The following is a 25,031-nucleotide window of genomic DNA, read 5'->3' on the forward strand; positions in this document are numbered from 1 at the left end:
AACCCTACAATCAAGGTTGGAAACCCCAAAAAAACACGGGTTGGAAACAACAAAATCAAGGCCCCCCTCAAAACCAATACAATCAGTCTCATCCACAAAACCAACAAGATCCTTACCGTCACCCTAACCAAAGGGACCAAAACCAACAAAGGCAACAATATAACCAACCCGCTCCTCCACCTCCTCAAAAATCTAGCCTTGAAGCCGCACTTGAAACCTTCATTACACAACAAGGAAGAAGCAATGCGGATATGCAAGAGAACATCCAACAACTTCAAGCACACAACAAGATAATTGAGAATCAATTGGCTCAAATTGCGCAACAAGTTGGAAGTTCATCCTCCAATCCTAGTGGTCACTTCCCAAGCTCAACGGTTGTGAACCTAAAAGAGCAAGCTAAGGCCATTACTTTGAGATCGGGGAGAGGTTATGAAGGGCCGGTTATGAGTGAAGAGGAGCCACAAAAGAGAGATGAGGGAGTTGTGGTGACAAATGAGGATGAGTTTGAAAATGAGATAGTTGATGTTGAGAGAAAGGAGCCACAAAGTAAGAAATGAGGGAGATGAGGAAAAGGTAGAAAAGCCCCCCATGAAAGTATACAAGCCTCCCATTCCATTCCCTCATAGGATTGTTGAAAAGAATTGAATGAAAAGTTTTCAAACTTTCTTGAAGTCATGAGAGGACTTCAAGTGAATATCCCCTTTCTTCATGCTATGTCACAAATGCCTACATATGAAATTTTTTTGAAGGATCTTTTATCCAACAAGAGTAGGCTTGAAGAGAGTGCAACCATCTCCCTTCCTAAGGAGGTGAGTGCAATCATTCAAAACAAGCTCCCTCAAAAGCTTGGTGACCCCGGTAGCTATGCAATACCGGTGAAGATTGGAGACTTAGAGGCTATGGATGCTTTATGTGATCTTGGGGCAAGTGTGAGTTTGATGCCCTATTCTATTGCTAAGAGTTTGAAAGTGGGAGACTTGAAGCCAACAAGGATGTCCTTACAATTGGACGACCGCACGGTTAGGCTACCTTTGGGAATTCTTGAAGATGTACCGGTTCAAGTTGGAAGAGTATTTGTGCCATGTGATTTTGTGGTAATGGAAATGGAAGAAGATACTACGGTGCCCCTAATCTTGGGAAGACCGTTTTTGAACACCGCGGGTGTTGTGATTGATATGAAGCAAGGAAGATTGACCTTGAATGTGGGAGATGAGAAAATATCATTCTCATTTCCACAAACATTGAAAAATCCATTGTATGATGAAGTTCATAGAGTTGATACATTGGAAAGGGACTTAGAGAAGTCCCAAGAAAATTTGTTTGAAGGAGATCCTTTACAAGCTATCCTAACGGGAGGCTTAGTTGAGGAAGGTGAAGAAACGAGGGGGTATGATCTTTTGCTCAACCAACCTTTAGTCTACAACGAAAAGAAAGTGGAAGTGCTTAATGTGGAGTTAAAAGAGGAGAGAACTATGCCTCCTCACAAGGTTGAACTTAAACCCCTTCCTCCTTTACTTAAATATGCTTTTCTTGATGATAGTGAGAGTTATCCCGTTATTGTCAATGATTAACTTGATGATACCTCTCTTGGGAAACTTCTAGTTGTTTTAAGGGAGTATAGAGGTATCATTGGGTACAAAATTGATGACATTAAGGGGATAAGTTCTACTATATGCATGCATAAGATTTTACTTGATGATGATCATACTTCCTCGATTGAGCACCAAATAAGGCTCAACCCAAACATGAAGGAAGTTGTGAAAAAAGAAGTTTTAAAACTTCTTGAAGCGGGCATAATCTTTCCTATCTCCGATAGTAAGTGGATTAGCCCGGTTCAAGTTGTGCCTAAAAAAGGAGGCATGACCATCATCAAGAATGATAAGGGTGAGACCATTTCTACGAGGTCGGTCACCGGGTGGAGGATGTGTATTGATTATCGAAAATTGAATAAGTCCACCCGGAAAGACCACTTCCCACTCCCCTTCATCGATCAAATATTGGAAAGACTAGCATCACATAGTCACTATTGTTTCTTGGATGGATACTCGGGATTCTTCCAAATCCCGATCCAACCCGAGGATCAAGAGAAGACTACATTCACATGCCCTTTTGGCACCTTTGCTTATCGAAGGATGCCATTTGGACTTTGTAATGCACCTTCCACATTCCAAAAGTGTATGATGTCTATTTTTTTCGACATGCTTGAATCATCAATTGAAGTATTCATGGATGACTTTTCTGTTTTTGGTTCATCTTTTAACATTTGCCTTTCAAATTTGATTGAAGTATTAAAAAGATGTCAAGAGGTGAACTTGGTTTTGAATTAGGAAAAATGTCATTTCATGGTAGAGGAAGGAATTGTTCTTGGTCATGTAATTTCTAGTAGGGGCATTGAAGTAGATCGTGCCAAAATTGAGGTCGTTGAGCGCCTCCCACCCCCTACAAATGTGAAGGGGATAAGGAGCTTTCTTGGACATGCGGGTTTTTATCGCCGGTTCATAAAGGATTTTTCAAAAATCGCAAAGCTGCTCACTCAATTGTTGGTAAAGGATGCCCCTTTTGTGTTTACTAATGATTGTTTTCTAGCATTTGATAGGTTGAAGGAGCCATTGATTTCGGCTCCTATCATTCAACCCCTTAATTGGGAGCTTCCTTTTGAGCTTATGTGTGATGCATCGGATTTTTCCATTGGGTCCGTTCTTGGACAAAGGAAGGATAAGAAGCTCCATGCTATCTACTACACTAGCAAAACTTTGGATGATGCACAAAGGAATTACACAACCACGGAAAAGGAGTTTCTAGCCATTGTTTATGCAATTGAGAAGTTTAGGTCATACTTGTTGGGATCTAAAGTCATAGTTTTCACCGACCATGCGGCCTTGAAGTATCTCTTGTCCAAGAAGGAACCAAAGCCAAGATTGATACGGTGGGTCTTGCTCTTACAAGACTATGACATTGAGATTAGGGACAAGAAGGGTGCCGAAAATGTGGTGGCCGATCATCTTTCACGGTTGCCTATCCTTGTAGGCGATCTTGATAACTTGCCAATCGACGATTCATTCCCGGATGATCAACTATTTGCTATTCTCCAAGCACCGACACCATGGTTTGCGGACATTGCAAACTACTTGTCTTGCTCTATTCTCCCTCCCGACCTCTCCTATCAACAAAAAAGGAAGTTTCTTCATGATGTTCACCAATACTTTTGGGACGACCCCTTGCTCTTCAAACAAGGTGTTGATGGCCTTTTTAGAAGGTGTGTCCCGGATAATGAAATTGAAGATGTTATCACAATGTGTCACTCCTCACCTCGTGGAGGACATATGAGTGCCATCAAGACCTTGGCGAAAATATTGCAATGCGGTTTCTTTTGGCCAACAATGTTAAAAGATGTGTGGGGCGTGGTGAAAGCTTGTGAACGGTGTCAAAGAACCGGTAATATTTCAAAAAGAAATGAAATGCCTTTGAACAACATCCTTGAACTTGAAATTTTTGATGTATGGGGCATTGATTTTATGGGGCCTTTCCCGAGCTCTTTTGGGAACAAGTTCATTCTAGTGGTCGTCGATTACGTATCAAAGTGGGTGGAAGAGGTTGCATCTCCTACTAATGATGCTAAGGTTGTGGTCAAGCTCTTCAAAAGAGTAATTTTCCCAAGGTTTGGAGTGCCCCGGGCTGTGATTAGTTATGGAGGTTCACACTTTGCAAAGCGATCCTTTCAAGCTCTCCTTGAGAAATATGGTGTGAGGCACAAGGTGTCATTAGCTTACCACCCCAAAACAAGTGGTCAAGCTGAAATTTCAAACCGGGAGGTAAAAATGATCCTTGAGAAAACGGTGGATAGGTCTAGAAAAGATTGGTCTACAAAGCTTGATGATGCTCTATGGGCCTATCGCACCGCGTTCAAAACACCTATTGGCACCACACTATAAAAGCTTGTTTATGGGAAGTCATGCCACTTGCCGGTAGAACTTGAGCATCGGGCTCATTGGGCTATCAAAACATTGAACTTCGACCTTCAAAGCGCCGGTGAGAAGAGGTTGCTTGACCTCCACGCCTTGGAAGAATTAAGAATGGATGCATATGAGAGTGAAAGGATTTACAAAGAAAAGACCAAGGCTTGGCATGACAAGCATATTAGCAAAAGGGAGTTTAAGGAAGGTGATAAGGTCCTACTTTTCAATTCCCGGTTGAAGTTGTTTCCGGGTAAGCTTAAGTCAAGATGGAGTGGACCTTTCACCATTAAGAAGGTGTTTCCATATGGAGCGATAGAAATCTCAAATAACAATGGTGAACCGTTCAAGGTGAATGGCCAAAGGCTTAAGGCATACTTTGACGGTTTTGTGCATGAGGAAGCCAAGGTTGTTCACCTTGATGAGTTTGATGTTCCCTACTCTCATTGATCTCGCAATGTCGTCAAGCTAGTGACGTTAAAAGAGCGCTTCCGGGAGGCAACCCGAGTTTCTCAACTCTCTCTCTCTCTCACAAACTATTATTTAATTTCCATCACTCTTACTATTACTAACTTTTCTCTCAAATGTCTTTTGTAGGTGTTGATGAAAAGAAAAGTAAGAAAAGGTTTTTGTGGAAGTGAAGTAGTAGATAATAATAATAATAATAATAATAATAATAATAATAATAATAATAATAATAATAATAATAATAATAATAATAATAATAATAATAATAATAATAATAATAATAATGGTAATGATAATAATTTTATTATTATTATGCCTTACTATTACTATTATTCAAAAACAAAAAGAGGATCGTGCAGCATCAGGTCTGCACGGACGTGCAGAGTATCGCACGTCCGTGCAGAGGCAGTCAGAAGCAATTAGAAACTTTGAATTAAATTTCTTCAGATTGGCACGGACGTGCCAAATTAAGCACGTCCGTGCAAGGTGGCTAAGCACGTCCGTGCCAAGTCCTGCACGTCCATGTTGAACAAGTCAGTATGTTAACTAAGTTTCTGTCAGAGGCTGCACGTCCGTGCCAAATTACGCACGTCCGTGCCGAATTTTGCACGTCCGTGCCAAACAAGTAGTGTCTTATTCAAGCTTCTGTCTGATTCTGCACGTCCGTGCCAATTGTTGCACGTCCGTGCCGCCCCGAAATTGACTGGAAGCAGCACGGTTATAACATAAAAAAAAAAAAAAAATTCACTCCCTCACACTCTCTATCTCACGATTCTCACTCCTCCTCTCTCTAAAATTCTAACTTCCTCCTTCAAAACCCACTAAATTCTCCATTCTCACCCAAATTCTCACCCAAATTCAACAATTTTCTCCAAAATATTCACTCCATTTCAACATTTTTCACAATCTACTACTTCTTTCTCACATTCAAACCCAAAAATCACCCAAAATACTCAAACCCTAACCTTGAAAAATCAATTTGGGGGTTTTCTTTGGAGTTGAAGTTCAAGACAATTGGTTGAAGGAGTAAGTGCAAGCAAGCAAGTGGAAGGTTAGAAAGGTTCATTTGCGGGTTTTACACCCACGATAAGCTCGGTATAATCGTTCCTCCCTTTTACTAATTTCATGTTATTCCTTGAATTTTTGCATGAATTTGCTTGAGAAAGTTTGTTTGAATTGTTTGTGAGTGATTGATAGTTGATAATTGAAAAGCATTATTGAGTTTGAATGAATTTTGGTGTGTTTTAAGAATTGGATTTTTTGTAAGTGAGGTTGAAAAATTGATTTTTATGAAGGAAGAACATGCTTGTTTAGGTAGATTGTTGTGTTGGTTTGTTTGATAATGTTGCATGAAATCGATACAAAATTGTTGTAGATGCATTATTGAAGTGGTCTTTGTTGCTTGGTGATTTGCTTGTTTTAGGTGGGAGACTTAGAACTTGACTTGATTGTGTTGTGTCCATTGGCCTTGTTTGAGCTTTGGTTGGTCGATTTGCGGACTTAGTCTCTTTGTGTGGTTGCGAGGTGATTATTTTGTCTTGGTTTGTTTGATTGCATTATGTTTCGGGGAGAGTTACAATTCCGAGACTGGAACCGGACGCCTGTACCTGCAAAACAAACGGATGCTCCGGATGACTGGAGATCCGCCTCCGACGGTCAAGTTAGTACTTGATTAAGGAGTAATTAATGCGGAAATTAAAGTGATTGGGTCTCTCTAGGTGAGAGAGTTTAATGTGTGTAATCTGCGTAATCTCCCTTAATGAGGATTAAGGGAGGTATTTATAACCTCGGGAAACGTGCCAATCTAGGTTTAGGTTAACCTTGGGCTGATTGGGCTTCCCTCGGAAGTTGGGCCTGGGTGGCCGACTTCTCCATTAGGCATGGAGTATGCCACGTGTCATGACATAATAGGTCCAAGGCGGACGAATAAGCGTGTGCCACGTGGCAAGCCTTGAGAGGTCCAACTGGGAAACACTTGGCAGGACCTGATTGGCCCACGTGGCGCATTCCGATTGGTGGGAGCAAAATCCCCTAATCATTTGCCCCTCACAGGTGGCACGTGACTAGTCACGTGTTACCTGTGACAGGTATCGCCCTGTAATAGGCGACGGCCTGCTACAGGTGTCACTCGGCGAGAGGCCGAGAGATTCTCCCGCCAAAATTTTGAATTCTGGAAGTGACCCTTCGCCTTCTCACTTCGCCTATATAAAGGAGTGTTGACTTCGGTCATTTTCACACTTGAAAACTTTGTGAGAGAACATTCGGACCCCTGATCTTGCTCTGACATTTTGGACCCTTTCTGCCTACCGCCTGCTCTGACAAGCCGACTGCAAAGGATTTTCAGAACTTCATCAATCGTCACTCGTTCAGGTGACCGTCGGTTCTCTTACTCTTAATTTTCTCTTTACTTTATTCTTTTTTGAAATGGCACCACGGAAGCACACGACACGACCTAGGTTAGTGATCAGCCGGTCACCGGGGACGGCTGAATCTAGGACTAGGAGTGCCGCCTGCCCTTTTCTGGACCCATCTTTGCCCTTTATACAAAGTCCGACTGTATCTGTGTCTATGCAGAGCATGATGGCCAGAACAAAAAAGACTGCCAGGATCTCAAACTCAGACGGCTCCTCCCACAGGGTGCCGATTAGTGAAACATCTGACCAGGCGCCAGATGTGGAAGTGAAACAAAGCGGCTTGAAAGCCGACAGTTCTGAGGGAGGAGTCAAAGTGACCCCTTCCTATTTTACAGTTGACAATTCTACATTCTCTCCTGCTCCTTTTAAAGGAGAGGAGGCGGGCCCCTCCGGGAGAGGGGAGGAGTCGTCCTCTTCGGACTCGTCAGAGGACGATTCCGAGTCTAGCTCTTCTGGCCATGCTTCTCTGGACACAGAAGAGAAAAACAGTCGCCTACAAGAGGCGAGGCTTTCTCACGCAGTTGAGAAGGGGGACGATTGGGCGGAGCCATCCGCCTCTCACCGAAAGCAAAATACCCCTACTACTGCACGGTACCTCGGGGCCGGATCACAGCCATGCAAGAGAAAGTGGAGAGCTTTATCGCAAACCACACAATGGGCCCCGGCTTTTTAGTGTTCGTGCCGGATCCAGAAGACACAGTCGTCTGGCCGGCTGGTACCAGTTATGATGGCGCCTGCTTTTGCTGCTACGAGGCGGCCATCAAGGCTGGGCTGCGCTTCCCACTACATCCGGCTGTTCAGCGGATCTTGGATGGGTATGAGTTGGGGTTATGGCAATTAGCCCCGAACTCCTGGGTCAACGTACTCGGCTATGTGGCCGGGTGCGAACTGCACGGGGTGGAGCCGAACTTTGAGGCTTTCGCCCACATGAACTACCTCAGCCGGACCCCTAAGGCAGGCGGTACCGGCTGGTATCAATTGACGAGCCACAGGGGCTACCTCATGACGAGAGGTAAAGCAAACAAATGGAAGGACTGGCAGGGCACCTTCCTTATCATTGAGAGTTCAGACACAGAGCTGAACAAGGGCTTCAACAGGTGGAACAGGAATCCGCCCCTTCTTGCAGGCGGCCGCAGCATGCCGCCTGTTCCCCCTAAGGCTAAGAAAGAGATCCTAGATAAAGGACTCTTCAAAGTAGAGTCGAAGGTGAACTCTACTTCAGGGGTACGAGAGCAAGTACCCCTGCACTGCGTCCCGAGCTTCAAATGGCTCTACGACGAGTACTTTTTGGCCGCCTGTGGCCTCAGCAGTCGGTGCTCAAGAGGTAGCCGGCCTGTCGAATACTCTGTTGTTCCATGCATTTCTTGTTATGACTTTTATTAACTTTGCTATTTGTTTTTGCAGCGGACGCCATGAGCAAAATTACCGCCTCCAAGACTGTGGCGGCCATGTTGCGGGCCTCCATCATGCAACAGTCTTCAACCGACTCCCCCAACAAGGGGGCACCCTTGGTGGGCTTCGAACCTTTCACCCTCTTTTTGGAGTTGTGTTTATGCATATACTGACTCTTTTCTTCTTTTTTAGACGGGCGCTCCAAGAGCTTCTTCTTCCCAACAGCCGGACCCCAAGGCCCGGAGGACGACTGTTGCGAGCTCTCCTGGTTCTGCCAGGAAACATGCGGCGGCTGAGAAACAGCCGGCCACTTCTTCTAAAACTCCAGCTGGGCCACCTAGAAGTATGAAATTATCCTTGTAAATTTTAGACTTGCTCCCTTCTTTACTAGGTCTAATCCGTTTGTTTATGCTTGATGCAGCCGGCCCTCAGGAGCCTGACTTGGTCGAGGTGGCCAAGTCTATGATCAAGGTCGTTCCTCCAGCTGAAAGGGAGGCGGTCAGGGGTGTCGGCACCCTTGACCTAGACGGGATTGCAGGGGTCCTTGCTGAGGTATACTTAGCATATTTTTTAGTATTTGAATTCCAGTACGCCTGTTTTCTTTTTTGTTTGGAAACTGACGCATGTTCCCCTTTTTACTTAGGCCCTGCTTCGAGTGAACGGCCTTCGCAAGCCGCTTGACCGGAAGAACAAAGAGGTAAAGGCTGCAAAAGCTATGGCCGCCTCTGACTGTGATAAGGCAATGTTTCAAATTGCCCAAAATGAAGTTCTGACCATTGATATTCTTTATTATCAGGCGCAGGCCACCGCCGCTATCCGAGCTCAGTTAGAGGCGGCCCAGAAGAGGAATAGCGAGCTGGAGGCGACCATCAACAACCTCAAGGCCGAGCTGAGACCTCTTCGCCAAAAGATGTCCTCATACGAAACCTTGGAGAAATCCTTGGCGAGCGTAAAGGTACGCCTGGTGACCCAGGAGAAGAGTCTTACTCAGGAGCTCTCGAAAAAGGCCGAGCAAGAAAAGAAAGAGCTGGTCCGGGAGATGATGGAAGACTCTGCTCAAATCCAGCGCATGACTTGGGGCCGCCTCTTCCCCAATGCCGACTTTTCCTCATGGGAAAAAACGTACCGCCAGTGTTCTGATAGATATAATCAAGAGATCCTGGCGGCTGCTGAGGAAGAGGCGTTGGAGGAGGAGGAGCAGCCGGTAGTGGCGCTTGTGCCGCTTGGGGGTAATGCATCAAAGAAGGATGCAGCTGAAGCCGAGTCCAGCAAGAAGAGTGCTGACCAGGCGGCAGCTGCTAATATTGAAGATCTGCCCCCTTCTTAAGCTTTATGTCTTCTTTCCACGGCATGCGTGCCGTTTTTTTGTATTTACCCGGCCAGGGGGCCGGGGCTCTGAATATTTTTCCGGTCTTTAATGACCGGCTTCTTTTTAATGAATATTTTTGTTTTGCTTCAAATTTGTTTAAGTATTGAATATTCTGATATCCAATTGTACACTATACCGACTGTTTTACATGGCCGATAGTTGCAGACAGGTACGGATAGTTAGTCACGCCGCCTATGCCCCTGGACGACTGGTTGTCTGTTTCCAGGCAAGACGATCAGTCGGCCATTTATCCAATCGGTATTCAAACCATTTTAAAGACTGGATCCCCTTTAGGCAGGCGGTCCTGTCATTTGTAAAATTAACCAAGTAGGAAAGTTGTTTCCTACTTGTCATGCTTTTAGGCTAGAGACTTTAGGCCGTCTAGGCCGATTGTTCCCCGTCATATTTAATCTAGTGTGACCAAGTAACTGAGTAGTAGAGGTATCAAGCGGTGGGTACCGGTTGTTCCCCTTTATTCGCCAATGTTTGTTGGCTTTTAACTCATAGGTTGTTAACCTAGCAGGAGTAGTGGTTGAGAGCCCCTGTTTGCTAAAAACAGGCGGACGACTCATACCTTTTAGGCTCCATACTAAGTTTGAGAGAGTGACTATGAGTTAACTTTGGTGTTACTCAGTCGCCGTCACTCCTGCTTGAGTAGTAAAGGTACCAGGCGGCGGAGGCCGACTGAACCTTTTGATTCGCCAATGTTTGTTGGCTATTAACTCAAGAGGTACCCCCTGCATTTATCCCAAGTAATACAGGCGGTCATCTGACTCAGATGTCAACTGCTACCACTGGTTTGGTTAGTGATAGAGTTATCCTTGTCTCAAAAAACAGCTACGTGGTTGCCCTTGGGGACAGTCGTATAGGTGTCGTGTAATTAGTTTATAGAGCAATGTTCCACCCAAAAGGGAGCTGCTCTCTGCGACGAATTTCATCCGGAAGGATACCGCCGGACGCCTGCTATGATGTTGGGACAGGTCATATTAGTTTGAAGATTGGATCAGTTGGCTTGGCGCCTGGACTGATCATTCTGCTTGTGGCCTTGGTTAGTTCTTGGTGAACGTAGGTGCTAAGTAAGAGGAGGGTAGCCGCCTGTTTAGGCACAGGGTCGGCCAGGCCCTGTCATTTTTAGCTAAGTATAAGGGGGGTGGTTGTGTGCTTTGGAACCAGTCGGCCCTCTTCTATGGAGAGTAGCCGACTATATATCCAGACGGCATGCCCCTATGATGATAGAGTAAAATATTCAATGGAGAGTAGCCGACTGTAAAGGTACAGGCGGCATGCCCCTCTGAAGATAGAGTAAAATACTCAATGGAGAGTAGCCGACTGTAAAGGTACAGACGGCATGCTTTGAAGATAGAGTAAAATACTCAATGGAGAGTAGGCGACTGTAAATGTATAGGTGGCCTGCCCCTCTTAAGTAAGAATAAAAATTAAACATGGAGAGTAGCCGACTGTTTGTCAGTAGGCATGCCCCTCTTAAGTAAAAATGAAAACTGAGTATGGAGAGTAGCCGACTGTTTGTTAGTAGGCGTGCCCCTCTTAGTACAAAATTGAATATTAAGTATGCAAACTTTTATTAAGTAGCCCTTGACTATTTATATCATTCAAAAGAAATATTTCTTAAGATTATCTGCATTCCAAGTTCGAGGCAACGGTTGGCCGTCTGGTGTTTCCAGACGGTAGGTACCGTCCCTGACCTCTTCATAGATTCGGTAGGGTCCTTCCCAATTGGGAGTTAGTTTGCCAGACTCATTAGCCCTTCCAACTGCTTCCATTTTTCTAAGTACAAAGTCCCCCACTTTGAGTGGACGCCTGTGTACTTTTTTGTTGTATGATCTAGTCATTCTCAGGCGGTAAATTTCATGGCGCAAGACAGCATTCCCCCTCCTTTCAAGAAGTGAGTCTAATGTCAGGCGCATGGCTTCCCAGTTTGCCTCTTCGTCATATAGCATTACTCGAAGAGTCGGCTCGTAGTGTTCTATTGGAAGAACAGCTTCCGCACCATAAGTTAGTAGGAATGGAGTTTCTCCAGTCGCCCCTTTTTCAGTCGTCCTAATGGCCCAGAGAACATGTGGTAATTCATCCGCCCATAGGCCGCCTGATCGTTCAATCTTTTTCTTGAGACCGTCTGAGATGATTTTATTAAAGGCTTCTACCTGGCTGTTTGCTTATGGAAGGCCGACAGATGCAAAGTAGTGTGCAATTCCTTGGTTACCCAACCAGCTTTTGAGAACAGGCGTCTCAAATTGGGGACCATTATAAAAAACCATAGACATGGGAACCCCGAACCGAGTGATGACATTTTTCCAGATGAATGAAATTACATCCTTCGTCTTGATTCCCTTTACAGCCTCCGCCTCTACCCATTTAGTGAAGTAGTCGACGGCAACAAGTATGTACCTCCTTCCGCCTGTAGCAGGCGTATATGGACCCAGAATATCCATGCCCCACTTAGCAAACGGTAGTGGGCTATGAATGGTAGTGAGGTCAGTAGCCGGACGGTGAATTAGCTTGCCAAACCTTTGGCACTTGTCACATTTTTTCACCATCTCCATTGCATCTGCTTCTAAAGTAGGCCAAAAGTAGCCCTGCCGCCTTGCCCGTTGAGCAAGCGTCCTACCGCCTATATGGGAAGCACAGTAACCAGAGTGAAGATCGTCTAGTATCTCTCATCCCTTTTCTGGAGTAACACACTTTAAGAAGGGTTGAAGGTACCCCCTTTTGTGAAGTTCTCCCTTTATTATTTCAAAACTGGTTGCTCGTTTTTTCAGTGCTACCGCCTGTTGATGATCATCCGGCAGGGTACCGTTTGTCAGATATGCCCTGATCTGATCCATCCAGGTTGAGCTTCTGTCTAGGATTCCAATAGGGTCTTCCTCGATGCTTCTCTTCTCCATTACTTCCCAATAAACAGTTCGATGAGTATCACAGGAGGCGGATGATGCTAATTTTGAAAGTGCATCCGCCTGGTTGTTTTCTGATCTCGACACTTGGGTAAGATGGAAATCCTCAAGGGAGCCGACTGCTTGTCGGACCGCCTGTAAATACTTGATCATGGCCGGATGGGTTGCTTCGTATTCGCCATTGTACTGACTCACTATCAATTGTGAATCGGAACAGGCGTCTATTTTTCTTACCCCTGCCGCCTTGCACATGCGGATTCCGGCTAGTAAAGATTCATATTCTGCCTCATTGTTTGAGGCCTGAAAACTGAAGCGTAGAGCATACTCGTACCTGTCGCCCTCTGGCGACTGACATATGACGCCTGCTCCACAACCATTTGAAGTAGAGCTTCCATCCACATATACCTTCCAGACTTGGTCTGGAACTTGAAAGTCAGGAGGACGAGTCATCTCAACAATAAAGTCAGCAAAGGCTTGCCCCTTCACTGCTTTTCTAAGCTCGAAGGTAACTTCGAGGCTCTGTATTTCTATGGCCCATTTGATCATTCGGCCTGACGACTCCATGATGGTCAGTGGCCGCTTGATAGGTTGGTCTGTATACACGACGACTGCATGTGCCAAAAAGTAGGGCTTCAATTTTTTAACAGCCATGAAGAGTGCAAGACCAAATATTTCCACTAAGGGATACCTCAACTCGGCATTTTTCAGTACGTGACTGACAAAGTAGACCGGGAGCTGACAGCCGTCTCTTTCAGCAAGGAGAACAGCGCTTAACGCATGATCAGAGACGGCCAGGTACATGTAGAGTACTTCTTTGGGCAAAGGGCTGACCAGCCTCGGCAAGGAATGCAAGTGAACTTTCAATTTCTGGAAGGCCGCCTCAGCATCCGGCCCCCATTCAAACCTTGCCTTTTTCTTAATTTCCTGGAAAAAGTATAGGCATTTGTCGCCTGATCGGCTTAGAAATCTTCCCAAGGCCGCCAGACAACCTGTTAACTTCTGAACCTCTCGGATGGTACGAGACGACTGCATGTCGATGACCGCCTGCACCTTCTCAGGGTTCGCCTTTATTCCTCTCTGATTGATAAGGAATTCGAGAAATTTCCCAGACTCAACTCCAAAGAAACATTTCCTGGGATTGAGCATGACATGGTGCCGCCTGAATGCCCGACAGATGATCTTTCTGAAGTTTAGACTTGACAATCATATCATCAATATATGCCTCGACATTTCTCCCAATCTGATCAAAGAACACAGTGTTTATCATTCGCTGGAAAGTGGTCGGGGCATTCTTAAGACCAAACGGCATGACCGTGTAACAGTATAACCCCTGATCAGTGACGAAGGCCGTCTTCTCCTGATCTTTCTCCCATAAAGGAATTTGATGGAAACCAGAGTAGGCGTCCATAAAGCTCATCAAAGCATGGCCGGCTGTTGAGTCGACCAGGTTATCAATTTTAGGCAGAGGGTAACTGTCTTTGGGGCACGCCTTGTTTAATTCTGTGTAGTCTACACACATTCGCCAGGTGCCATTCGGCTTTTTAACAAGCACCACATTTGCAACCCAGTCTGGGAAGTAACATTGCCGAATGAACCCTGCATCAAGTAATTTTTTAACTTCGGCGGCTACCGCCTGACTTCTTTCTTCGCCATGGTTCCGCTTCTTCTGCCGTACCGGCTTCTTTTTCGGATCCACGGCCAGTTTATGTACCGCCAGATCATGACTAATGCCTGGCATTTCATGGACTTCGAATGCAAAGATGTCCTTGTATTCTTTCAATAGTTTGTGAAACTCGTCACCCAGGTCCCTTAGAGCAGTCGTCCCAACCTTGATTGTTCTGTCAGGACGCGAGTCATCTAAGATCAGGTTCGTATGCTCACCAGCTGGCTGAGGGCGGAATTCATCCGACCGCTCCTCTGCCAATGATTGCTATTTTCTGTCTTTTCTTGCGGCCCCTGTCTGGGATGCCTTTCTCTTCTTGCCGCCTGCTTCTTGAACAGGCGCACTCTCCTTGACATTGTCAAGGTCTATTTTTCCACTGTTCGACCCAGTGGCCATAATAGTAGGCTTGACATCCGAGAGATAGCACTCTCGGGCCATCCTCTGATCTTCCCTTAGGGACCCGACTGTTCCATTATCCCTCTAAAACTTGAGCAACATAAGAGATGGGATTATAACAGCCTTGGAATTATTCAGGGTTGGTCGTCCCAGAATCATGTTGTAGGCCGAGAGTTCTTCTACTACCAGGAACCGGACTACCATGTGTCGTCCTTCCCCTTTTTCGCCCAGGCGGATGGGTAAATCCACTCGTCTCACTGGGTGGACGACTCCTCCTCCAAACCCTACTAAAGGGTGGGATGCCGGATGTATGCAATCAGTCTGATATTTTAGTTTCGACAGACATTTGCTACTGATGAGATCTGAGGAGCTTCCGTTATCTATGAGGATTCGGCCAACTCTCTGGTTGGCCACTTTACATTCAATAACGATAGGGTCGTCATGCGGCCCTCTTACCCCTCCTAGATCTTCTTCAGTGATGACAATCTCAGGAAATGAATATTTGGAGGGCCGTTCTTAGTGAACGGAATTTACATCTAACCGTCTGATATTGTCTTTGTTGCCTCTAATAGTGGGGCCGCCTCCTGAGAAGCCGCCTGCAATGGTGTAGACGACTGCATCATCTGTATCGGAGCTGTCGGCCTGTTGATTCTTTTTGGCCGACTGCTTTTTCGAGGAAGTGTTCCCCGTAGATTTCTTGACATAAGTGTCAAGATCACGTTGCTCAGCCAGGCGGTCCAGATGCCGCATGAGACTGATGCATTCATTGGTGTGATGACCAACATCTTCATGATAATCACAGAATTTTTCTTGGCTCCGGTTGTTTGCAGAACCCTTCATGGGGACCGGCTTCTCAATTGAGATCCGTCCCTTGATTTCCTTTAGGATAAATTGGCTATCCTTGTTAAACGCATACTTTGGGGAGTATGGTTTGAACTCTTTTTTCCTCTTCTGGGCTGGCTGTTTAGAGGAATCAGCCGCCCAGACCTCTTTTCTCTTCTCGTCTTTGTTTGACGACTGTTTCTGTCGTCCTTCTCTTTTGTCGGACCTTCTCCCGTCTGACTGTTTTACCGTACTACAAAGATCAGTCGCCTGTATATAAGCTTCCGCTTCAATCAAGGCCTCTTGAAGAGTCGCCACCCTCTTTCGGACCAAATCAAATTTGAAGGTCGACCCGTCTTTGAGACCTCTGAAAAAGTCAGTATAGGCTACTTCATCTGGTAACCCTTGAATCTGTATTCTCATCAGGTTAAACCGCCTAATGTAAGAACGAAGCCCCTCCTTCTCGCCCTGCTGAATTGTTCCTAAATCAAGGATCGTCTTCTTCGCAGGGATGTTCATGGCGAAGTTGGAGGTGAATAAGTAAGCAAGCGTCTTGAAGTTATTTACACAACCAGTCGGCAGGTTGCCGAACCATTGTTGTGCGATTCCTTTGAGAGTCGCTGGGAAACACTTGCACCAAGTGGGATCATCCAACCCTTGAAGGTACATCAGGTTGGTGAATGCCATCAGATGGTCTTCTGGGTTAGTAGTGGCGTCATAGGCGCCTACTAATACATTTTTCACTTTGGCCGGCTGAGCGGCTTCTGTAATTTCCTTGGAGAAGGCCGACGGCTGTTCACCAAGTCTAAGCAACCGTAGCTGCCAGTCCATAGGTTGGACATTTTTTGCTGCATGTCCACCAAACGGAGGTGGCTGTAAAAAATACTGTTGTTGCGGTACAAACGGTAAGTTTGGTACCGCCTGGTCGCTATGAAAGCCGGACTGACGGGAGGTGCCGCCTGACTGACTCTCATGATACGACTGAGTATGCCTCATCGAGGTATTTCGCAGACTGTCTTGGAAGTTTGAAGTAGAGGCCGACTCTGACAATCGGTCACTCTTCTTCTGTTCTAGCAATAGCCGAGCGTCTGTGTATGTTTTCCTCGACCCGTCCGCCTGAATATGACGAACAGGTTTCCTATTTCCTGGAGTAGGAAAACGGTATTTTGTGAAATCAAGGGCAGGTGGCTCCCACTTCCTAGATTTAAGATGAGGGGTCGCCTCTCGCCCTTGAACTGGCTTCCTCTTCCGTGAAGTGGAGGGTTTCTTAGCCGACTGCTCCTTGTCCAGAGCAGGCGTCTTCTTGTTGATCAACTCTTGAATTTCTCCCTTGAAGTCCCTCATGAAGGTCATGAGTTCGTTCCTTGTGATGGGAGCAGACCCATCAGTCGGCTGCTGCCGAACAGGCGGTGCGCCTGCTGGCTCGCTTCCAGTTTGAAGATATTCCCGTTCCCTCCTTTCGGTATGACGGGTACGTCGGGCCCTTAGGGTCCCGTCTGAAGCTGTGTGAGCTTCAACTTCAAATTCATTCTCAGTATCGTGGTCCGACTGAACTAGAGGGTCGTCCAGGGGACGTCTCCCTTCAGGAGCCGGTACAAACGTGGATGCCATCTCAGAAGTACTCTCCCCACAGACGGCGCCAAAATGTTTCGGGGTTTTCTGATGTCCTGCGGGAGAGTTACAATTCCGAGACTGGAACCGGACGTCTGTACCTGCAAAACAAACGGATGCTCCGGATGATTGGAGATCCGCCTCCGAAGGTCAAGGTAGTACTTGATTAAGGAGTAATTAATGCGGAAATTAAAGTGATTGGGTCTCTCTAGGTGAGAGAGTTTAATGTGTGTAATCTGCGTAATCTCCCTTAATGAGGATTAAGAGAGGTATTTATAACCTCGGGAAACGTGCCAATCTAGGTTTAGGTTAACCTTGGGCTGATTGGGCTTCCCTCGGAAGTTGGGCCTGGGTGGCCGACTTCTCCATTAGGCATGGAGTATGCCACGTGTCATGACATAATAGGTCCAAGGCGGACGAATAAGCGTGTGCCACGTGGCAAGCCCTGAGAGATCCAACTGGGAAACACTTGGCAGGACCTGATTGGCCCACGTGGCGCATTCCGATTGGTGGGAGCAAAATCCCCTAATCACATTACATTAAGACCGACCATGTCTAGAAGAAATCGACCTAGAAACACGGATGCTAGGTACCGCAACCCCTCTCCTCCTCCTCCCGTGGATCACCATAAGTGGACACCATGGGAATCGTGTTCAATGACCCAACATTCTTGAATAACTATATAAGAATAAGTAGGAGGAGAGTTCGACCTACAAAGTTCTATGACGAGAGTGTTGCCGAGGCTTTAGGGGTAGGGGACGATGTTAGGATGCTTTTCGAGGGCTGTGGCTTAGGAAATTGGCTAGATTTAAGCGCCCCGACCTACAAAAGGTTGACACTTGAATTCCTCTCCACCCTTCAAGTGCAACGAGATAACAATAGATCCCCCTGCCGCCTTACCTTCCAACTCATGAACACCCAACACAACTTGAATATAAAGAGGGTGAACCAAGCTTTTGGGTGGCCAATTAACGGCACCATAGGACCAAAGGATAGGCCCCCCCGTAACTATTGTACGGGTGAGTTTTGGAGGAAGATCACCGGCCTTTTCGACTACAACCCTAGGACTGATAAAGCTACGACCATAATCCACCCTGCCTTTAGGATGTCACAGCGCACCATAGCAAACACGACGTTCGCTAGAAGTGATAGTTCGGGTGTAGTGTCCACTAGGGAGCTTCACTTCCTATGGCACTTGAGCGAGGGTAGTACGGCCCTAGATGTAGGGGCTTGGTTTGTCGATCACCTAGAGGATGTTGCCACTGGGTCCGGCAACATCACCATAGGCGGCATGATCACTATTATTGCTTCTGCTCTTAACCTTGATTTTGCAGATGAGCAGGTTTGCCCAGGGCCGATGCAGCTAGACATGCAATCTCTTAGGATCATGAGATGGGTTGCGGATGTGGAAGGGCCACATCCTTACTTGTGGCAAGTGAGTGGCCACCCCTATGCCTACCTCCCCGATCCGGAGCGGACCTACATCTACGACGAGAGCGACTGGGTCTTCGAGAGGGACCACCCTTGGATTCCCGGTGATGATGAAGAAGAGCAAGAGTAAGAACAACCACAACAACAACAATATGAGCACCAACAAGGGTACCAAGAAGGGTACCAAGTTCAAGGCATGGGTGAGGGCAACCCGCCCCTTTCCTTTGAGCAACAAATGCAGATGATGAATGCCGGGTTCAATCGCATGTCCACCTAGTTTGAGACTATGAGAAAGTCTCACGAAGACATGAGGTCCTCCTACGACAATATGAGGACAAGCTTTGAGGATCTTCGATCGGAATTGGGTGAATTCCGGAACGTCTACCGACATTGGTACCCCGGGGGCTCAAGCTCCCAAGGAGGCCCGAGCCAATGAGTTAGTTCTCTTTCTTCCCCTTCTTGTGCTTTAATTGTTTTAACATTGGGGACAATGTTTATGATAGCTTGGGGGTAGTCTTTCTCTTTGGTTCATATGTTGGTTCTTGTATGTCCTTGTTGGTATAAACCTTACATGTTGTTTGTTCCTTCCCCTAGCATCCAAACCCCTAAACATCCAAATTTGCTCCCTTTGAAATCCAACACCCTAAATCCAAATCTCTTAATATGTGAATACTTCTCTTCTCTTCTCTCTTTATTTATTTAGATGTATAGTTGTGCTTCCAAAAAAAAAAAAAAAAAAAAAAAAGCCCTTGGATGAGACTCAAATGACGATGCTTATATGATTTTCTTGCTTGACTCTTGAGTGATGAGTAAAAGTTCTTTTAGAAGCGTGTGTGCAAGAGTTGGCGTCATTTAGAGGCTTATTGTTCTTGATTGCATTAGAGTATATGAAATGAAAACCGATGAATGCTCAATTGCACGTCTAGTATAGGATATTGTCAAATTTGCCCAAAGTAGGATATGTTTGAATCGAATTGCGGTCCCTTGTGCCCTTGATGTTCCTCCCCTCCTCCCCCTAAATGAAACTTTATTAGGAAATTGGTTCTATTTGTATCTTGTGTAATAAGTGGCATAATAAGCCACATGTATCTAATAAAAGAAAGAGTCGCTCACAGTTAAAAGAGGCGAGGGCAATGAATGTTAAAAAAAAAAAGAAAAGAAAAAAAAATAGAAAAAGAAAAGGAGATCAAAAACTCCTCCAAATTTCTCAAAGTTTTCACTTTTTCTTCTATAGAGGTCAAATTGTGGATGCCTCCCACACATTGTCTATTTTGATGTTTCTTGTGTAAATTTCCGAGTTAGAGTGTAGTTAAAGGGGATTGGGAGTGCATTTTGGGATGTGGACTTGCATTTTGAGATTTTATAACCGAAGGAGGGCTTTTTGCAACTTTGGAATATCTAGACGTGCTCTAATGAACTAGTAAAAGGTATAAGGAAGTATCCTAGTGCAACCTTGCTTAATTCTCCTCTCTACCCTCAACTCATGTGCACATTTGTATGATCGGTAATTCTTGAAAGTCGCTCACTTGTCTTGCTTGTGATTTATATCCCGATGAGTTGACTTGGGCAATAAAAACATTGGTTTTGGTGTGAATTGATCACCTTGATGATGATGATGTGTTATGACAATTTTGGCATGGTTTGTGTGAGTTGTGGGTTAAGCTCAAGGGAAACCCTCACGAGATAAAAACGCGTCCTCTTAGGCGACTTAGGGGTTCAAATTGCTTTTCACTTGTGCTAAAAGTGTTTATGGTTCTTGCCATGCGGATTTGTGTTTGTGTTTTCTCTTTAAGTATCTTTTCTTGGTTTGATCATTAGCAAGTAATCTTCCTTCTTGATTTGACATGTTTGTTTTGCTCGAGGACTAGCAAAAGCTTAGCTTGGGGGGATTTGATAACTTGTTATTTGATACGATTTCAGAGTGATTTCGAACCTTGTTTACTTGGTATATTGGAATTTTGGTTCACTTTTACTCTATTTTTCTTCAACATTTGTGTATCCCTTGCTTCACGGGTTGTTAGTGTTTTTTTTCGGGTTTTTAGGTTCAAAGACGACCATTTAAGGCATTTGGATGGTAAAATGTGGTGAGAAGCCGAAACAATGGAGCAAAACCGAAGAAAAGTGAAGATAGAGGCCTTAGAGAGTCTGCATGGACGTGCAATGTATGGCACATCCGTGCAGAAGTGTTCCAGCACGACCAGAAGCTACTGCCTACTGCTTTCAAGGCCTGCACGTCCGTGCAGGATATTCAGCACGTCTGTGCCTGATCCTGCACGTCCGTGCAGGTTGCTCAGCCAAAACTGATCCTTCTGCCTCCCAAGTGCACGCCCGTGCCAATATCAGCACGTCCGTGCGGGATGCCCTGACTAAAACAGTACCTTCTGCCTCCCAGGTGCACGCCCGTGCCAATCTCAGCACGTCCGTGCCAACCTCAGCACGTCCGTGCTGACCTGTAGCCGTGCCCGACTCTTGTTTTCTCCGTCCTTTTTATTTGGGGGTCTTTATAAATAACCTTGGGAGCTCATTTTTACGACATCCAAGTTTTTAGTGCTTCCTCTTAGTTTGCAATTGTAGAAACACAAATATTCTCAAATCATTAGTTAGATTATAATTATTAGCTTGGAAATTTCATTCTCAATTATTGTAGAAGACAAGTTCCACCATTGATATTCAAGTTGAAGCTTCTAGTAACATTTTCTCACTCTTCTCTTCCATTTTAATTCCTTTGATTGTTAATTATCTTTCTTAATTCTTGTATGCTTAGATTGTTATTTAGCTTAATCTTTAGTTAATTCTTGTTCATGAGTTACTTGAAATCCTTAATTGCTTTAATCTCCATGGATTGTGAGTAGTCTAATTTTCTAGGGTTTGGGTAAAACCCTCAATGTAGTCACTAATTACTTGATGCATGTGTTAATTTGGTAATTGTTGGGTATTAATTAGTTGAGCGTAAGTGGTTTAATTGCTTAGTTCTTGTATATGGCCATTGCTAGAACTATTATCTAAGCTTTCTCAACGAAGGATCGAGAGATGAACTTGAGTTAGCTCCCTTATGCTTAATTGACTTGAAATACCATGAGAATAGGAATTTCCAGTCAAGGGAATGTTTTTGTCATCGTGATTATGCTTTAATACTTGTTTTATGCTTTGTAACCACGAGAGTAGGTTGTATTCATAATTCAAGTAATCCCTCTAGCTTGAGAGAGTAGTTGGGTGCTTTAGATGACTTCCCCTATATTATCCCCTTTAATTACCATTGTTTGCTACTTTCTAATTGTGATTTGTGACGAAATTGAGTGGTATATCCCAAGCCCTAGAACTCTCTAAATATTGTTAATCTCCCCCTAGCTTTAGTTGACTTGAACTAGCACTTGTTACATAAAACCAAACCAATTTCGACTTCATTTAGCTTATTTATGCGGTAGTATTTCGGTGGTTGATTCAACGCCTCTCTTGGGTTCGACCCTTTCTTACCCTTGCTATTAGCTAGTGAGACCAAGATAGGACTTTATCTTTGATAGGCTCGACGAAGGCCTATCACCTGCTTTTTCTTCTATGTGGAGTTCATGGAATAATTAGCACAAATCATAAGTTTACCCATGCCCAAATTTGTCTATAAACTAGAAATGAGTTCGGGAGTGAGGGTACAAAGATAATGTTCCTTTTAGAGGGGAATCGTCATCCTAGCCCTAGTACAGCCTCTACTAGCTCTTCCTTTTTCACAATTTCATCACCAAACAATATATGCAACGTGATACCTAAAACTATGTTAGTTGATTTTCTGTACAAACATTAATTCACGTAGGAATTACATTGCAAAGTCGTTATTCTTATTTAATTAAATTCATGAAAGAACAATGAATAAATAAGATTCGCCTTGGCTTAGGTGATCAACCAACAATTATTTAATTGAATTCTAGCCTTTATTTAACGCAAAATACTATATGGAATTGATTAATTAATTATTTTAAAAATGATCAAATAACACTAATTAATTTATTAAAGTCCTTTTAAACAAGAAAATAAAGGTGATTTAACTAAATGTTTGGGAATTTACCACTTCTCTTTGTTAGTTCTTTGTTTAGAACACTTATGGACACCTTCTTGTTGGGGAACCTCCACCGTAGTAACAAAGTAACGAAAGGGTGAGTGTTTAGGACAAGAAGGCTAGGTTGCACAAGTTCACAAGTTATTTCTCCACAGTTTTTAGGTTAATTTCTATCTGTTGAAGCCTCTGTTGAAGCCTCGGTTTAAGCTCATATTTATAGAGAAGGATTAGATTTAGGGTTTTGAACTTTCTGCCGCAGCAGGTGTCGCGCGCAACAGATGAAGTTGCACGCGGCAACCCAACGCAAGTTATAGAGTTGCGCTGCTATGTGCAGCGCAACTATTGGTCTTGTGCGCGGCTTTATGGTAAGATTCGATTTTATATTTTCTGTATAATTTCCGAATAATTACAAATCTTCCGCAGCGTAACTCTGGGTGTCGCGCGCAACTATTTCAGTTGCGCGCGGCAGCCCAGCGCGACTTTGTCAGATGCGCGCGGCTTTTCCTGCGGCAGCACTAAGTTTTAACCTAGGCGCTCCTAAATCCGTCATTATTAGGGTTTAAGCACGGGCTTAATCCTAATTATGATCGGGTTTAGTTAATTGGACCTTTGTTTTGGCTTTTCTTTAATTTGGGCTAGTCTTTAGTGTTTTGTGGCTTAACCAGTTATCCATAAGTATTCTTCACTTTGATCCAACACAAAGATGGATTTATTTATCGTCATTGCACTTCCTGTCGGGACAGGAGGCCAGAAATAGATGTCTACAGTTAGCCCCCACTTTGATCGAGTCTAGAATACACGATGATCAAAGTAGCCAAGGAAATAAATCCGAGACTCATTCTGCGAAGTTCTCTAAGGATAGAAAATCTTTCAGTAACGTTTAAGGATGTCGAAACAATCCTTGGTTCGCTAAGTGTTTAAAACAAGTAGCTATTGAGGCTAGAAAAATTCCTTCCTGGTCTTAACGTGCTAAAGAATCTAGATTGATCCTTTGCAATCGTAGAACGTTCTTACAAGTAAAAGTATTATGGGTGATGTCAGGTCATGAAAAGAAATCGGTTTTAAAAGAATAAAAGGGGAAGATTTCCTCTCAATCGTGTCATCGTTGGTCTAAAGTCCCTCGAAATGTCATTGAAACTTTAGCCTGACTTTAACAAAGTAAAAGATGAAAAAGGGGGTTTTCGGTATTCGAGCTGAAATGGTCCGGTATTCGAGTCGGGTCCGGTATTCGAGCCGGACGTCCACAAGATAAAAATTAATGTCTCAGGACTGGAGGCATATATCCAAATTCAGTAAGGGGAAGAAAGTCAGCAACTCTCTCATCAGTTTTGTCCACAAGATGAGTACACTTGTCTCAGGACTGGGGGCACGTGACTACATAGGTGCGACATCGTCTCGTCGCTTCTTTATACAGGGGATGGATTCGACACCATAACTGTCCGGTAAGTTAGTAAGCGCACTAACTACCGTATTTGCTCCCATTCAAGAAGTGCCTGATCCTGAAGGTTCGGCGCGCCTGTCGACTCTTTGAGCTAACGCCTACAGTAATGCTCTTTGAGCGTAATTATAATACCAATTTAAGGAGAAAAACAGACCTGTTGTGTAACATGACAGGTCTCTTTGGTGTGTACCAAAGAGACCTGTTGTGTTACATAACAGGTCTCTTTCTTTCTTTCTTTTTTTAAAAAAAAAAATCCCATGATATATTTATCATGAGTATTAAATATTGAAATATAATTATTTGAATTTTATTACTATACTATAATTGGCAAAAAAAAAAAGTAAATTACAAAAGGAATCCTATAAAGAAACTTACATAAACTTAATATTGAAGTTTACAATTATTAAATTACAACATGAACAGTACAAGTACAGAAACTTGTTAGAAATAATCTACAACTATGAACTTATTGAAATAATTAATAAGTAGTAGTTTACAGAATTTTACAAGCATAAACTCCATACATTATAGCATATACTCCATACATTAATAGTATAACTTGTAGACGTCAAAATCTGTCTAATGATATAAATTATGCAAATAAGTTAGTCTTAAAACTTAAAAGAGAATAAGCAACTCAGGACAAATTTGTGAGGTAAAATTTAATCAATTAATAAGAACATACGAAAATTACAAAGAGTAGCTCTGCACACGTATACCAAATGGATTCATGAGTGGTTCTAGTAGGTCACCAGTACGTAGGATCATAAGATGGGAACTGGACTGCTTTTTTAATCACACCATTATATCCTTTGAAAACCTATAAAGGGACAAATAAGGTGTTGTTTTACAAATAGTTATTAGATATAACTAGTAATAAGTGATTTGGAACAATAAAGTACTAATTTGGAGTGTAGATTAAAACAGCATTAATACACACATACAACTATACCAGTCAAGAACACCAAGTTATTATTAAAGCGAACATGTAACTCAGACTTGACGAAAGGGGGTCTCGATTTTATGCTTTGTGGGCTAAGAAAAATAATAACTGCTCCATTGGTACCATTGCCAACCATATACTAGCAATAAACTCATTCCTTAAACTCGGAAC

At 44.1% G+C, this 25,031-nt stretch overlaps 2 protein-coding genes across 2 annotated transcripts; both read left to right on the forward strand.

Moving 5' to 3' along the window:
• Nucleotides 1-722: 722 nt before the first annotated feature.
• Nucleotides 723-1,571, forward strand: LOC110722162. Its single transcript, XM_021901427.1, has one exon. The coding sequence runs from the start codon at nt 723-725 to the stop codon at nt 1,569-1,571; it is 849 nt and encodes a 282-aa protein (XP_021757119.1).
• A 2,502-nt stretch (nt 1,572-4,073) lies between these two features.
• Nucleotides 4,074-4,403, forward strand: LOC110722163. Its single transcript, XM_021901428.1, has one exon. It carries the CDS (start codon nt 4,074-4,076, stop codon nt 4,401-4,403), a length of 330 nt encoding a protein of 109 aa, XP_021757120.1.
• Nucleotides 4,404-25,031: the final 20,628 nt, after the last annotated feature.

This window comes from Chenopodium quinoa, unplaced genomic scaffold (genome assembly GCF_001683475.1).
Source record: "Chenopodium quinoa cultivar QQ74 unplaced genomic scaffold, ASM168347v1, whole genome shotgun sequence".
Classification (NCBI taxonomy): Eukaryota; Viridiplantae; Streptophyta; class Magnoliopsida; order Caryophyllales; family Amaranthaceae; genus Chenopodium; species Chenopodium quinoa.